General features: G+C 37.1%; 1 protein-coding gene across 1 annotated transcript; it reads left to right on the forward strand.

Moving 5' to 3' along the window:
- The first annotated feature begins 626 nt into the window (after window positions 1–626).
- LOC109209586 (disease resistance protein TAO1-like) lies at window positions 627–15,406 on the forward strand. Its single transcript, XM_019372893.1, has 5 exons — window positions 627–1,417; window positions 10,481–11,588; window positions 12,281–12,655; window positions 13,014–14,612; window positions 14,704–15,406. Exons 1-5 carry the CDS (start codon window positions 939–941, stop codon window positions 15,223–15,225), a joined length of 4,083 nt encoding a protein of 1,360 aa, XP_019228438.1. The 5' UTR covers window positions 627–938; the 3' UTR covers window positions 15,226–15,406.
- The last annotated feature ends 1,968 nt before the right edge of the window (window positions 15,407–17,374 follow it).

The following is a 17,374-nucleotide window of genomic DNA, read 5'->3' on the forward strand; positions in this document are numbered from 1 at the left end:
GGTTAGGCTTGGCACTTACCAACACATAGGGTCGATTGTGCTGATACTACACTCTGCACTGTGCAGATCCCGAAGCAGCTTTTGGACCGTAGATTGGGTGGCTATCTTCAGTCCACGTGGAGATCCAAGGTAGACCTGCAGGCGTCCGCAGGCCCTGGCGTCCCCCTCTATCCCTTTTATTCCCGTTTCATTTCCTTAATTCAGAAACAGTTTATCGTTTATTTTCAGACTTTGTATGTAGTATTCTTAGATCGTTTGTGAAACTGTGACACCAGTTCTGGGTAGTTGAGGCTCAAACAACTGTTTTGGATACATGTTCAGATATTCTATTGCTTTTCTTCCGCTTATTTTAAATTTTCCGCGGTTTTCACGTTATTGCTTTTTAATTGTTAAAGAGTATAAAATGGGTAAAAAGGTATTTTGTTCAATAGTTGGCTTGCCTAGCTAATATTAGTAGGCGCCATCACGACTCCCAAAGATGGAAAATCCGGGTCGTGACAATTATACAGTATCATTTTCTTTTTTAAAAATGGATTAATAAAGAATAGTGCCAATACAGTTGGTTTTGACTATCTTGAGGGGAGTTATTCTTTGCTTGTTTAGTTCTTTACTTCGAGGAGTCTTTCATGAACATTACTTTTTTATGAGCATCTCTTTAGAATCGTAGCTATTATAGAGTTTTAGCCCGTTTATGTTTTATTTTCATATACTTACAATCTAGCTATAAGCTACTAGAGTAATTTCTTTTGGCTAAAAAGAAAAAACAAAAGGAGGAAAATAAGGAGGAAAGAAACAATGCAAAAGCAACTTATCCGTTGGATCAAATTTATGAACGGTTGAAATTGCACCATTCACTTTCCCTCTGTCATGTCATGTCCGTAATACATATAGAGTACGTACAAGTTTCCACTGGGCTAAAACGAAAAAGCTAATGGGTTATGGCCGAAGAAGAAGAAGAGATATGGTCCTTGACCTCAGGTCACAGGTTCCATTGGGACATATTCCTCAGCTTCAGAGGAGAAGACACACGCCACGGATTTACCAACAAACTCTACAATGAACTCGTACGGAATGGCGTACGGACATTCATCGACGACGAAGGTCTGGATCGCGGCGAAGAGATCGCTCCGAATCTCTCGGCCGCGATCGAAGACTCGGCAGCTTCGATCGCCGTGATTTCACAGAACTACGCCTCTTCGAAGTGGTGCCTCGAAGAACTGGCGAAGATCTCGGAATGCAAAAGACTATTGCTGCCTGTTTTCTACCGGGTTGACCCGTCGGACGTGCGAAGGCAGACGGGTCCGTTTGAGGAGCATTTTAGGAAGCACGAAATAATGGTGGAAGCGGAGAAAGTTTGTCGGTGGAGAGAAGCTATGAAAAAAGCTGGTAATATCTCCGGTTGGGATTCCATGCTCTGGTATGTATATATATCCTTCATCCCTCTTTCTCTTCAACTGTTATCTACTAATTTATAACAGCATAAAAATAGTAAATGGAGTGGTCTAGTGGTAAATAAAGTAGACGGAAACTCACGAGGCATCATTTTCAAATTTTCGCTAATTGGTGATACCGGTGACAGAGTAACATATGCGTGAAAGATAACAGGTAATTGAGGTGTGTGCAAATTGAATTTGACTCTATGAACAGTAAGATATCATAATGCAATTACATTATCAATATTATATAAAAGTACCTAAAAATAGATTTGAATATTTTTAGTTATGAATCGACTGTATTTGAATGTCTAACACTAAGTATGAGTTTAAAAATTAAGCACGATAGCAAAAAGCTAAACACTTCAAATTATATTGTGCGTGTTAAAGTAATATTTTACACTTTTTTCGTATAAATCTTAAAGCGTTTAACTTGGCAGGCTTAAAAAGTGAATTACTTAACAGGTAAATATATATAAGAAAATGGGATTAATAATATGAAGAAAAAAAAGAAGGCAAGTTGCCAGCAAAAAAATAGGTTAATTTACATTGATACAATAGAAGTTTTTTACACTATTATATTGGTGTTTATAAGTTAGATCTACGAAAGAATTCCCTGTTTAAAAAACTAAATTTCAAATTCTTCATTCATTTTTCTAACTTCCACTGGAAGTGATTTAGAGGTTAGATCGGCCAATTATGAATTCCCTGTTTAAAAAGGTAGATTTCAGATTCTTCATTTTTTAACATCCACTGGAAGTGATTAACAATGATTTCCTACTTAATGGTGTGACTAGTCCAGTTTGTGGGAGGTGGAGGCAAGGCGGGTTGATTTAGATTTTATGGGTTTAACTTTTAAGGTTTTAACGTTGAACGCACTGTATTTTTTAAGTTATGGGTCCAGACCTGCCATTTGTTACATATTTAATGAATTTTTACACATAAATTTATGCTCCACGTCAAAAGTACTGGGTTCAGATGAACCCGACAGCCGAACACAGGAACTTCACCATTTTAAAAACCCTTACTCCTTTCACATTCATCAAATTCTTTTTTGTTTATTGATGACGCTTTTCCTATCATTTCATGGTAACCAAAAGGCACATTTCGGAAAACGTGACAAGTAATTGACTTTCTCTTATAATAATTTTGATCTAGCTGTTTTTTGAGATTGGAACAAGGGGTCAATGGTTTGGTTTAGTGTTACTCTAAAAAATTATATTATAGTACCTATTTTTCGTTTAATTTATCGTGTGTAATCAATCATACCGTTTGATTTGGTTTAATTAATTTTTGATATTTTATTTTCAAAACGTTAGTCTGGATACTAAAGTTATTAGGGTTTTCATTTCTCACCTACAGCTAGCAAATTTCATTATACCAGACAGTTTTTATGATTCTCATGTTAAGAAACAATAGAAGAAATTATTGTAAATTTCTGTAGGAGCATTATCCTTTACCATCAATATAAGTTGCTCGGACATGGGTGCGGGTGTCCGACACAGGTGTGAATCTAGAGATCGGATCAATTCTAAGATTCAGGGATATGGATCCTAGTACGGATACGGGTGCGGGGGCCTGACTAAAAATAATTCAAAAAAATAAAAATATAAAATTATTTCTAAATTATGAGAAATTTTGTGGGAACTTACATATAGCTTATAAAATTTAAATATCTTTTTTATTCGCAAGTTCTAGATAAATAATATACATATATATCAGACACTATTTCTTTAGTGGGATCGAAAGTAATCTGAGAAAGAAGTTATAATTATGTTATAATCAGTTGAGCTATATATACTGTAAAAAGATTTTCACTGTACAAACTCCAATAAACAAGTTAAAGAATAAGAAATGCGTGTAAGAGAGACTGATTCGTTTTCTCATCTCTTTTTCCTTTGAGGATGAGAACTTGCCACAATTTGTAATCAGCTGAGCCAAAGTTTTACATTAATTTTCGGTGACATTATCCATGAATCAGGTGTACATGGCGAATTCTTCTAGAAGTTTTGTATCTTTGATTTCCCCTTGTAGCGTTTATCCAAATTCACAGAAGTGTGTCCACCCCTTACTTTTATATAATGGGTTGTGCTCTAGTTGTATGTTGGTATTCTGTTTACTTGTGTATGGTAGATTTACAATCACCTGATTTTGGGATCACCATTTAAAACTGTATCTTAAGTTCAAAACTTTTTGCAAATTTACCTACTTCGTACACAATTTCAAACATAAATGACTGAAGTAGTAGAATACGCGTCTAAAGTTATAAATTTTGTGCGAAATTAGGAAGTCACAATTAGTGGCGAAAATAGAATTTTCACTAAGGGAATTCAAGAATAAAAAAAGTAAACACGTGAAGAAGTTAAGGGGATTCAACATCTAATATATGTACACTAAAGAAAATTAACCTTATTTATACAATATAATTTTCACCCACCTAGCTCCGTCCCTTGTCACAACATAGAATTAAAGTGCACCCATTTTCGCCTGCATTTCATATGAACGTCTTAAGTGCATGCAAAAGCTTGCTTGCACTTCGGTCATGTGCGTCTTAAGTGCTGTTATTTTTGCACTTAACACGTGTGCGTGTGAAGTGCGGCCAATTTTTTGCATGCACTTAAGACATGTGCATTCTAAAGTACATATGCTTAGCTGGATTTTTTTTTTAACCAGAAATATAAACTTATTCTTCAAATTTTAATAACCCAACATACGATTCAATGCCCCAATCTACTCTAGATGAGTTCAAATACAAATTTCAAATATCATAAAGAACAAACCTTAATTATCAATAATATCTTGGAGTTTGAAACTTATACAAGTGATACTCCGGAATAAATGTCCTTTAGAGTTTCAATACTGTTGAGCTGCAGATGCAGCAGATGAATTGAGCTCGAGCTCGAGCTCTAATGGCGGAGTTCTGGAAGCTTTTTAGAGAAAGAAAGACTAAGAGAAGATATTTTGGAAAATTATTTGTGTATTACATTAGTGTATTGTACAATCTTATATATACACACGTGTAACTGCTATAACTAATAAGCTAAACTAATAACTAATTGACAACTAAGCAAAACAATAACTAACTATTATACATAAACACATAGCTCAATACCCCCCCCCCCCCCCCAAGTTGGAGGTGAGGTCTTCACAGACAACTTGCCCAAAACAGCAGAATGCTTAATGCCGATGAGAGTTTTGGTGAGTATATCAGCCAGTTGATCAGCAGTACCAATGTGATGCAAGGACACCAAACCCTCTTGTAACTTGTCTCGGACAAAATGACAATCAACTTTAATATGCACTGACCTTTCTAAGAGATCTGTATTCTGCCTCAGCTGAGGAGAGTGAAATAGTTTTCTATTTCTTAGACTTCTAGCTAATTGGGCTATTTCCCAGTAGTACTAGATACCTACTAACTGATCTCCTAGATTCAGGGCAAGCTGCCCAATCAGAATCACAATACCCCCTAATTGTGCAGTTAGGATCATTAGAGAGGAAGATCCCAAGTGTAAGATAATTTTTCAAGTATTCAAGTAGGTGGAAAGCTGCATGTAAGTATGGTTCCCTCGGATCTTGCATGGATTGGCTCAAATGCTGCACACTGTAGGCAATGTCCAGCCTTGTATTAGTGAGACAATTCAACTTTCCAACTAACTTTTTGTAGGATGTAGGATCTATTAAGGCTAGTCCTTCCTTTGCTTTGAGCTTGACACTGGGATCCGGTGATGAAGATGAACTGCTGCAATTGAGATAATTGTATTCTTTAAGTAAATCTAGTGCAAATTTTCTCCGAGAGATGATTGCTCCATCAGTTGCACACTGAACCTCCATGCCTAAAAAATAGTGCAATATCCCCAGATCTTTGATCTTAAATTGACCATGTAGGAAGGTGTTCAGTTGAGTAATTTCTTGCAAATCTGTCCCAGTCACAATTACATCATCTACATATACAGCAACAAAGATGGTAAAAGAGGCTCTCTTGTTGTAGAAGGGAGAATAATCATTCAGAGAATGGACATAACCCTAGGAATACAAGGCCTCAGCTAGTTTTGCATACCACTGTCTGCTAGCTTGTTTCAGCCCATAGAGGGACTTGTTGAGCTTACAGACATGTCTAGGAGTATCAACCACTAGCTCAGGGGGTAGTTTCATGTAAACTTCCTCATGTAGGTCATCATGGAAGAAAGCATTATTCACATCTAGTTGAAAAATACTCCATTTCTTCTTAACTGCTGTAGCTATGAGAGCCCTGACTGTGGTCATTTTCACAACTGGTGAAAATATTTATGTGTAATCAACACCTGCCTGTTGACTGTACACCCTTTACAACTAGCTTGGTTTTTAATCTTTCAATACTCCCATCAGCTTTATGCTTAACCTTATACACCCTCCTACAACCAATGACCTTCTTACTTGAGGCAAGGGAACCAAGTTCCAGGTATGATTAGCATGTAAAGCCTCAAATTCAAGGGTCATGGCTGCCTGCCAGTATTAGTATCAGTAGTAGGAGTAGGAGGTTTTAAATCTGGAATAGAGCAAATATAGTCCTTCAAATGGGTAGGCAAGTTATGTTGTCTAGTTGACTTCCTAGTGCTTAAGTCAGGTATTACAGGATGTTTATGAGAGGTAATGGATGGTTGAGGTAAATGCTGATCGGAGGATATTTCAGGTGATGATAAGGGACTACTATGTCACAGAACATCAGGAATAACACTTGCAAACCTTTGACTATCACGCAAAACATCAGGTGTGTGCAATTTAGTGACCTTAAGTCAGGTATTACAGGATGTTGATGAGAGGTAATGGATGGTTAAGGTAAATGCTGACCGGAGAATATTTCAGGTGATGAAAAGAGACTACTATGTGACAGAACATCAGGAGTAACACTTGCAGACCTTTGACTATCACGCAACATCAGGAGTGTGCAATTTAGTGACAGGCAAATCATCAATAAAAGGGACAGAATTTGGAACAAAACAGAACTTAGAATCATCAGGCAAATGTTAAAAGGAAATATATTCTCATGGAAAATAACATTTCCGGAGATGTGAATTTTCTTGGTAGATAGGCTGAGAACCTTGTAACCCTTTATCTCATAGGGATATCCTCCAAATACATGAGGGGTTGCTCTTGGTTCAAATTTGTCCCTATGAGGTTGGGAAGTAGTAGGAAAGCATAGACATCCAAAATTCCTAAAATGGGAGTAAGCAGGCCATTTATGATACAACATTTCTTAGGGAAATTTACTTTTGAGATAAGTTGTGGGGAACCTATTTATGATATAAGTAGCAGTTTGAAGGCATTTATCCCAGTATTGTATAGGTAATTTGGATTGAATAGCAGTCTCAAGAAGATACTTGTGCTTTCTCTTTACCACACCATTTTGTTGGGGTGTGTAAGGGCATATTTTCTGGTGTATTATACCCTTGGATTGGAAAAATTGGACTGCTTCATTACTAGTGAACTCTAATCCATTTATCTGATCTTAAGCACTTGAGTTTGGTCTGGAATTGGGTTTCAATGAGAGATACAAAAGCTTTTATAGTTTGCAAGACATTGCTTTTACAACTTAGGAGATGGGTCCAAGTGGACCTACCGTAATCATCCACTTGGGTGAGGAAGTATTTGAAATGGTTATGAGTTGCCACAAGGTAAGGTCCCCATAAGTCTACATGGAGAAGGTCAAAGGCTTTGGTAGTGGTGCTGGTTCTCTGAGGGAAACACAGTCTAGTCTGCCTGGCCATGGGACATATGAGACAGAGTGGTTGTTTGGCTGAGAACTGGACTGGTATATAGGAGATACCTCTCATTTTGACAAAGAGTACATGTCCCAGCCTGTTATGCCACAACAAATCTGCATCAATGTTATTAGACATAGAAGAATGCAAAACTGAACTCTGAGTTTTATTGCGTGTGGGAATATCTGCAAATGAGTGAGAAGGAAAATGTGACCTATTTACATCATATAAAGCAGGTAAAGCATGAAATGGAAATGAGCAGTTTGCAATAGGTGTGGCAGAACAAGAATGCTTCAAGCAGCTTGAACAAAGAAGGTATAACCCATCCTCGACCTTACCAATCTCCAGAGGGCTCTTCATTGAAGGGGCCTGTAGAAGACATAAAGAATCAGAGAAGGCCACTAAACTTTTATGTTGAGAAGTTAGGCAATGAATAGAGATTAAATTGTATTTGAAAGAAGGAACGTAAAAGACTTTATGCAAGACCCTTCTAAAAAAAAAAAAGACTTTATGCAGGATAATCTGAGTTGCAAGTGTAACAGTCCCAATATCAATCACTTTTACTCGATAACCATTTGGCAGGTTAGTTAACAAAGGATATGGCAAGATTATAGTATCACATAACAGGGATTTATTGAAAGTCATGTGGTTAGAAGCTCCTGAGTCTAGGATCTATATGTCAGTACTTGATGTAAAACATTTGCATGATCATAACAAGCTAAAATCAATGGAAAGAATAGTGGCAGAGCAGGCCATTGTACCTGCGAAGTTCATAGCTCCATTAGGAATACTCGAGATCTCCCTACCATTCCCAGAATTAAAATGTTGCAGCAGGGAAACCAGTTGCCCGTATTGTCTTTGGTTAAGTTGACATTGGAGTTGCAGTTGCCTTCCAGGGATTCCAGCTCTTCATGTTTGCCAGAGTTAGTCTCAGGTGCACCATGTACATTGGCCACAGTTCTCTTCCATTTGTCAAACTTGGGATTTGAGTTGAACCCCTGAGGATATCCATGTAGCTTATAACACTTGTCTTTGGTGTTACCTGGGCGTTTACACTAGTCACAGAAGGGACGTGACCCGGTGATGTTAGGAGAGTAGTTGCTGGGAGAGTAGTTGGTTCTAAAATTGTTGTTCCTTGATGTATTAACATTGAAAGAGGCAGAATCTACATGTTGTTGGCCATTTTTGAGATTGTTCCTCGGGGCACTGACATTTAAGGACGAAGAATCCATCATAACATGATTGTTCGGCTTAACTTCTCTCTGCTTCTCTTTTTGAACTAGCAGGGAAAAGGCTTGTACCATGAGGGCAAGGGGTTCATCATAAGAATGCTCCCTCGCATAGTTGTGTACACTTCATTCAAGCCCATCAAAAACTGAATTAAACGCCTGTCTTGTTCAGCTTTATGCATATTTTTCTTAGCACCACATGTGCATTGACAGGTGCATTGTGTCTTGGCACTCAGTGTGCTCAGTTCCTCCCATAACTTCTTCATTTTAGTGTAATAGCATGTGATGTCTAAAACTCCTTGAGAAAGGTCATTAATGTCTTTTTGAATTTGATACAATTTGGTTTCGTTGGTCAGATCGTAACGATCCTCCAACTCTCTCCACAACTCGATAGCATCATTTGCTTATTCAACACTATCAACAATCTCCTTGGCGAGAGAATTTAGGATCCATGACATAACCATATCGTCGCATCGCTCCCATAGTCCAAATTTCGAAGGCTCCTTCTCTGGATCTGACCGTTTGCATTTGCCATTGATGAAACCTAATTTATTTTTGACAAAGAGGGCTCGCATAACACTCCTCCAGGATCGATACCCTAAACCACTGAAAGGAATTGGAACTAGTATGGCGCCAGGATTATCGGAAGGATGCATGTAAAGAGGACTACTTGTATCGACGCCGGACTTCACCTCGAGGGCGGACGAGGGACTACTACCGGACTTAATACTCGAATCGGTGATAGCCATGAGATAGGACTTAATTTGATGAAGATAGAATCAAAATTGAAGAGAAAAGCGGCAGATCGGATAATTCAAGATAAACACGATCTTCTAGGGCAAAACTCAAAAATTGGGACAAAAGTTCAATCGACCTTACTGAAAATGATGAGGAGACAGAAGAGTGAGAATCTGTGAGATGCTAGGCTCTGATACGATGTTGAGCTGCAGATGCAGCAGACGAATTGAGCTTGAGCTGGAGCTCTAATGGTGGAGTTCTGGAAACTTCTAGAGAGAGAAAGACTGAGAGAAGATATTTTGGAAAATGAATTGTGTATTGCATTACTCCCTCCGGTCCAAAATAAGTAATTTTTTGGCTGTTTTCACACAGATTAAAAAATCTAACTTTTAGCATTAATTAGCAATGAAATTGACCATATTAACCTTTGCTATCTCTTCACATAAATACTCCTAACACATACTCCAACACCATTTACTCCAAGGGTAATGTAGGAAAAAAATAATTAATTCATTCTTGAAATCTGAAAAAATCACTTATTTTGGACCATAAAAAAAGTCAAAAAATCACTTATTTTGGACCGGAGGGAGTAGTGTACCGTACAATCTTATATATATACACACGTGTAACTGTTGTAACTAATAAGCTAAACTAACAACTAATTGACAGCTAAGCAAATCAGTAACTAACTACTATACATAAATACATAGCTCAATAAATACTTATGCAAATGAAACGTCTTGAAAAGTTGTTCGAAATTCATAAAATTTTCTTGACGTTTTGAACTGCCCATTTTCAGAGCCTTTTTGCTTGTAGCTGATTAATCCATTCCAGTTCCTACTGAATGTGCTTATCCTATTCTTTTTTTTTTTTGGTTTCCTTTTGTTGATCTTCTTCTGAGTTTTCACGAGCTAATATTTAGAGCTTCAGTATTTGTATGAATCTCTGGGGTTTATGGATTCTTAATAACGCAAAGAGAAGGAATTGAGCTACTTGAAGGAGGAGACTATCTTATTCTATATCATGGGCTAAAGCGCAGAAGAAGAAGAAAAACAAGAAGAAGAAGCGGGTGTATGTTACTTTATTAAGTTGTGACTATTTTCTTAATTACTTTACCAACACTGCTTGTATTACAATTAGAAGCCCTAAAAGTGGTTATGAAAATCTTCCAGATCATGCTTGTTATAACACTGCTATTTCAAGATAATATAGCCTTTGTGACATGGTTTGACGAAATTCTTTTATCTGATTGATGTGCCAACTTGCTTTTAGGCATTGCTTTTTTATTCTAGGGACTGAAAAACTCTCTCACCTGACGTCATTGTTGTCATATTTGTGCCAGGGAAGAATCGGAGTTAATCCATTCTCTAGTCAAAAAAGTTCTGGCGAAACTCGATAACACACCTTTAGGTGTGGCAAAATATCCGGTAGGACTTCATTCTCGTCTTAATGAGTTACGCAGGAAATTGGACGTGAAAGGAAATGGTGTGAAAGTATTAGGACTATATGGAATGGGGGGAGTTGGCAAGACCACTCTTGCCAAGGCTTTGTACAATCAGTTTGTTGTTTATTTCAAGAAACGTAGCTTTATTTCAGATGTTAAAGAAATTGCAAGGCGCCAAAACGGTATGGCCACCCTTCAAAGCAAACTCATTGGTGATCTTAGCTCAGGTGCTTCGCCAATCATAGACGATACTGCTAAAGGAATCCGATCAATCAAGGAGGCTATGAATAATGAGCCAGTTGCTATTTTCCTAGATGATGTGGATAGTGCAGACCAACTTCGTGTGTTGGTTGGTAGGAGAGACTGGTTTTGCCAAGGAAGCAGAGTCGTCGTCACCACTAGAGATCAAAATGTTTTACTCCCAAGTATTGTAAACGAAACTTTTGAGGTAAAGGAGCTTTCTTTGTCTGAGTCACGTTCGTTATTTAGTTATCATGCATTTGGAAGAGAGCATCTTCCGAAGAACTTTTCTGATCTCGCTGAAGAAGTTGTAAGACTCGGTGGGGGATTACCTCTGGCTCTGGAAGTTTTCGGATCTTTATTGTTCTACAAGAAAAGATTGAAGGAGTGGGAGGATCTAGTGCAAAAGCTGAGACAGATTCGCCCGGGTGATCTTCAACATGTCTTGGAAATAAGTTTTGGAGCTCTAGATGAACAAGAGAAGTGCATCTTTCTTGATTTAGCATGTCTTCTTCTTAATACAAGGCTTGAAAGGGAAGATGCAATTGTGATATTTGAAGGTTGTGGCTTTGGCGCTGAAAGTGCAATTACAGAGCTCACAGCAAAATCGCTTCTTAAAATCGTTGATGGGAATATTTTGTGGATGCATGATCAGCTCAAAGACATGGGAAGGCAAATTGTACAACGTGAGAATTTTGGAGATGCTGGTAAACGCAGTAGACTGTGGAATCATGACGATATTATGACTGTCCTAAAGAACCACATGGTATGGTTTTAAGATCTAATTAACACCTTTTGTATTTGCAGTACTGCTTATCTTGTACGTTGAGATGAATTTCTTGTTTACTACATGGTGGTTAAACGGCTAAACAACAAGTCTTCTACTTGCTCGAACACAAGTTTCAAAATATCTTTTTGTATTTGAGTTATGAACTAAGTTATACATAGATAGTGTAGAAAACATTTACGTTATCAGTTGATAAGAGATATGAACAAGAAGCTTCAAGAAAACTAGTGTTTTCTGAAGCCAGTAAGCAAACAGCGAATCCATGGGTTATATTAATTCACCCCCTTTTTCTAGGTTCTCATTCCATATACAGTGCAAACACTTGCTTACAATTGATTTTTTAGATGATCTTTTTCTATAAAAACTTTTTACATCGTTAATGCATAAAACAAATTTGATTTTTGAATGAGCTGATTGTGGTACGCTATGAAAAAATTATTGCCAACTTAACTCTTTTAATAATAGGAGTTGAATTTACTTCGTTTACAAAATAATAGGTGTATTAATAATTTAGTACAAAAGCAAGAATATGCAGCCAAAAGATACCTTCATGGTAACGAGAAGCATTCTACTTGGCTTATTCCCTCATTATTTAATTGAGCATTTAACTTTTTGTTATTTGTCTTCTAGCTTCCCCTCTTGATCTTTGATCTAATCTGAACAAATTATAGGGGACAAGAACAATTGAGGGCATTGTGCTTGACTTTGAGAAGAAGCATGATCTAAAACCTAAGGAAGTAAATTGGAATTTGAAGAAAGTATTTAGAAAGTATATTGGTCAAGGTATTAAGGAAAATGGTGTAACATTTTACACTAGAGCTTTTCAGCGTATGGTAAATCTGAGACTTCTTCAAATCAATCATGTCAAATTGGTTGGAAATTTCAAGCTATTACCTGCTGAACTGAGGTGGCTGCAGTGGAAAGGTTTCCCTCTGGAAGTTATTCCTCCAGAATTACTGTGTCGAAAGCTTGCAGTTCTTGATTTGTCGGAGAGCAAGATTACAAAGCTCTGGAATAAGAAAAAGTGGAATTGCTACCAGAACAAGGTAAGTGAATTAGCTCAACCACTCTCCTTATTTACTAGCATTGTTTGTTGGTATAAGTAGGAAGAACTACATGTCTCCTTTTTGACAACTTTGTTTGTTGGTAATTAAGTAGGATGTACTGCAAGCTTTATCAGGTAAGTGGCTAATTGTTTTTATGTCTATATGAAGCTGAAGCACACAAGGAAAAGGTGCAATTTTTATATCTTTTTAATGGAAATGTTTGTTGGTTTGTCTTCCCTTATCCCCTGGCTCATTTTCCTTGATGTTTATTTGCTTGGCTTTCATGTCTATTGATCTCAAAGTGTTATTCTGCAAGTCGTTTCCTTGTTCAATTACTGAGCAAATCTTCATCTGATAGATGGCAAAGCAGCTGAAAGTTATGAATCTACGTAGTTGTCGCCAACTTAAGGAAATCCCTGATTTATCTGGAATTCAATTGGAGAAGCTGATTCTTGAGCAATGCAACGAACTAGTTATGATCCATCCGTCAATTGGAGACTTGACTATGTTGACCTATTTGAACATGAAGGACTGTAAGAACATTTTGGCATTTCCAAATGACGTGTCTGGATTGAAAGGTCTACAAATACTAATCCTATCTGGTTGCTCAAGTCTAAGAGAATTACCAGAGGACTTGAGTGGCTGGAAATCTTTGCGAGAGCTTCTTCTAGATGGTACAGCAATAAGAAAGCTACCTAACTCTATCTTTCACCTGAAGAATCTTCAGATCTTGAATTTAGATCATTGCGGATCTTTGGAGTTACTGCCTAGAGCTATTGGGAATCTAAGTTCGCTGAGAGAGCTTTCTTTTAACGGATCTGCTTTAAAGGAAATGCCTGATTCCATTGGAAATTTGAAAGATCTTGAGGAATTAGGCTTAAGAATGTGCAAGGGACTCATCTCACTTCCTGATTCCCTTGGCAATCTTAAATCTTTAATAGGACTTTATCTTGATCACAGCTCCATAAAAGAATTGCCACCTTCTGTTGGTTTATTATCGCATATGAAGTTCTTTACAGTCAGCAATTGCAAGTCCTTAACCGAATTGCCCAATTCCACGAGTAACTTATCGTCATTGGTTTGGCTTTGTCTACAAGGGACCTCAGTTAGTGAACTAAATTTCCATTTAGGAAACTTCAAGTCCCTTGAGAAGCTTGAGATGAGGAACTGCATTTCAATCAGATGTTTACCTGACTCAATTGGAAATATGTTATGTTTAACTACTTTGGCCCTATGCAATACATCGATTACTGAGTTGCCAGACTCTATAGGCTTATTAGAAAGACTTTGGATGTTGGAGCTGAGCAACTGTTTGAATCTCCAACGTCTTCCGGCTTCAATTGGAGGACTTAAGAGTTTGTGTTACCTCTATATGGATGAAACTGCTGTCTCAGAATTACCCAATGAAATTGGAAAGCTTTCAAGCTTAAAACTACTGAGGATGAGAAAGAAACCACAGCCTAGAGAGGACGAAAATGAGGATGATTTACATGTAGGAGAAAGCTCAAAACGCGTTACTCTTCCAGAATCATTTTCAAATCTATCATCCTTGGAATTCCTAGATGCTCATGCATGGAAAATATCCGGAAAGATTTCTGATGATTTTCAAAAGTTGTCTGCTTTGGAAAAGCTCGACCTTGGACACAACGATTTTTGTAGTCTCCCTTGTAGCATGAAAGAACTTTGCGTTCTCAAGCGTTTGCTTCTCCCAAACTGCAGAAAGCTAAAGTTTCTCCCTCAACTTCCCTCGAGTTTGGAATGGTTAAATGCTGCAAACTGCTCCGCATTGGAACATATAGCTAGTATATCAAATTTGGAATATTTGGAAGAACTCAACTTCAGTAATTGCAAGAAGATAATCGATATTCCTGGACTTGAAAGCTTGAAATCTTTGAAAAGGTTGTATACTATCGGTTGCAACGCGTGCTTTTCTTCTATAAAAAGGAGGATTTCCAAGGTTCTTTCTCCTTCTCTCCTCCCTCCCCGTCTTAGACATCAGCATTATATATACATTTTTTCATATGAATTGACTAAGATTCTGAATGCAGGATTGTCTAAGGCATATGAAGTATCTCTGTGTTCCGGGGGATGATCTTCCAGATTGGTTTATTAAGGAAGTACCTATTAGCTTCTCAACTCACAAGAATCGTGATATCAAGGGGGTGATCATCGGTATAGTTCTCTCGCTAGACCAACAAGTGGAGGATAATTTCAGACACGAAGTCCCAGCAATCGTAGATATACAAGCAACGATTACCAGACAAGGTGATGTTGAACCTAAACTTAAGAAAACTTTGTACTTGATGGGGGTTCCTGATACAGATGAAGATCAGCTCTATTTATGTCGATTTCAAGAATACAGTAATTTTACGCTCATGTTGGAAGACGGAGACAGAGTGCAGGTTGGAATTAGAGAGCGTCCACGTTTTAATGGCCTCAAACTGAAGAAACATGGGATGTACTTAGTTTTCGAAAATGAGGATGATTTTGATGATAATGATGAGGATTTGTTTGATGAATCTCAGCAGTCTGTGTCAAAGAAACTTGCTAACTTCTTTCATTCATTATGAAACAGTTCATAGCCAGAAGTGAATCCAGCATAGTGGACTCCCAGAATCAGACAATATATATGATTTGTACAGAAAATTCAAACAAGAATTTATAGAAATGTGTATAATGCTTACTAGCTACTGGCAATTTTTTTCATAATCGAACTTAGAAACTTGAATATATTTGATTTTTTATATGTGAGCGCAGTATGCCAGAAGAACACAGATTGATCAAAAAATTCCACAAGACCTCTTGGTTATACTCATTTTCGAGGCAAATTTAAGTTGCCAGTGCTTAAGGATTCATTAAATATACGGAAACTTACACAAATGTCCCAAATAAATCCCAACTTACCAACCTCTAGCCATTAGTCATAGACTTACGAAAACTAGCCAACAAAAATTGAAAAACCAAATAATAGGGATCTTTCTATCAAAGAATTACATGCAAAAATCACATTCCATATTTTTAAGCGTGATTAGCAACATTAGATACAAGACGGAAAGGAAATTCATGAACGGGGTAGCAAATAAGGTGATGAAATACAAAAATCTATACAATATTTCAAAAATCTAAACAAAAAAGGAACTTTTTCAATGGGTATAGTTGAAATTCATTGAAAATATACACATAAGTCAATATACAAAATTTGAGGAAGATTGGAGGTGATTTGGACTGGTTTTGTATCAAAATTCATAATTAAATCGAGTTCAAAAAAGTCTTCTGCGACACATGTATCAAACATGTATCACGTATGTATCTCACGCAAAGGTATACATGTATATACATGTATATACATGTGATACACAATTGATACAAATATGATACATATGTGATACACCGTGTGATACACATATCATTTTTTTTTCATGTGCAGCTTTTACTTCGAATTTTCAATTCAAACCACCTCAAAACTTCACCAAATCATCCCAATACTGAGATTCAAGCTCCTTAAGTTGTGCCCAATCTATTCTAATAACACCCACTCAAAACAAAGCAAAAATTTGATATTTTTTTGCTACAATTAGCTAATTGACTAATTTGGCTAATATTAGTAATATTTTATCAATTGACCAATTTTTGTAATGAGCTACTTATAAATGGACATAGCTGGTAATTTCCCTTAAATATATGCACCTCTTTCTTTTTAAGCCGTTTTGACATTTTCACTAATTTGTGCTATATAAACATACGATTATTTCATTTTCATTATTTGTTAAGTTCTTTCTCTTTTCATGCTTATTGCAGTCAAAGGGAATATTCAGAAATAGACAAATTCTTTCTAGTGTTATGCACTTCTACAGACACAGTGTTGAAGATTGGTATCTAGTGGTTCTACATTTATCTGAAGGGAATCAGCTTAAGAAAAGCATGCATAATAAAAATCCAGCTTTTAACAGATACCTAAAATGATTCCTATTTGAGAATTCAATTAATTTCCTTCGGTTACAGTATATTTAACTCCACCAATGTGAGCTTGCTCACAGTGTTGGTCCAAAGCCCTGGTAAAAGAATGAAAACAGTAGGAATATAATTTTCATTCCATCCTACCATTTTGTACATACATTTTGGTTACTTATACAAAGAAAAGGAAAAGACAAAGAGACAAAGAGATAAAGACCCATAACCCACTTTGTAAAAAGGCAAAAAGAAAAAGCAAAGACACATAATAAATTATTTTATACAATTAAACAACTTTATGTACTATGTCTTGATATTGCTTCACCTTGTGCAGTATTTGAGGTACCTTTTATGAGAAACCCGCTAACACCCCCCTTCAAGTGGGAGACCGGAGATCGGACTCCCAACTTGCCTAAAAAACTCCGATGAAGAGGTCCTGCCAACCCTTTTGTAAAGATATCAGCGATTTGGGCTGTAGTTGGAAAAAAGGACAAAGAAATGAGACCATCGAGCAGTTTTTCGCGGACGAAGTGACAATCAATTTCTATATGCTTAGTTCTTTCGTGAAATACTGGATTTTTCGCTATATGAATCGCAGCTTGATTGTCACAACGGACAGAGACTGGAAGCGAAGGGGAAATTGATATGTCAGCAAGAAGACGAACAATCCATGAAAGTTCTGCTACCAAACGTCGGATAGATCGATATTCAGCTTCTGCCGAAGACAAGGAAATCACTTGTTGTTTCTTCGATTTCCAGGAGACGGGG

The sequence above is a fragment of the Nicotiana attenuata genome, unplaced genomic scaffold (assembly GCF_001879085.1).
Source record: "Nicotiana attenuata strain UT unplaced genomic scaffold, NIATTr2, whole genome shotgun sequence".
Classification (NCBI taxonomy): Eukaryota; Viridiplantae; Streptophyta; class Magnoliopsida; order Solanales; family Solanaceae; genus Nicotiana; species Nicotiana attenuata.

Bases quoted from the DNA above. Each gene is read 5' to 3' on its own strand.
- LOC109209586 (XM_019372893.1), top strand. From the start codon at position 939: ATGGCCGAAGAAGAAGAAGAGATATGGTCCTTGACCTCAGGTCACAGG. The intron at 1,418-10,480 runs GTATGTATATAT...TATTTGTGCCAG, and splicing joins GGTTGGGATTCCATGCTCTG to GGAAGAATCGGAGTTAATCC. The intron at 12,656-13,013 runs GTAAGTGAATTA...TTCATCTGATAG, and splicing joins GGAATTGCTACCAGAACAAG to ATGGCAAAGCAGCTGAAAGT.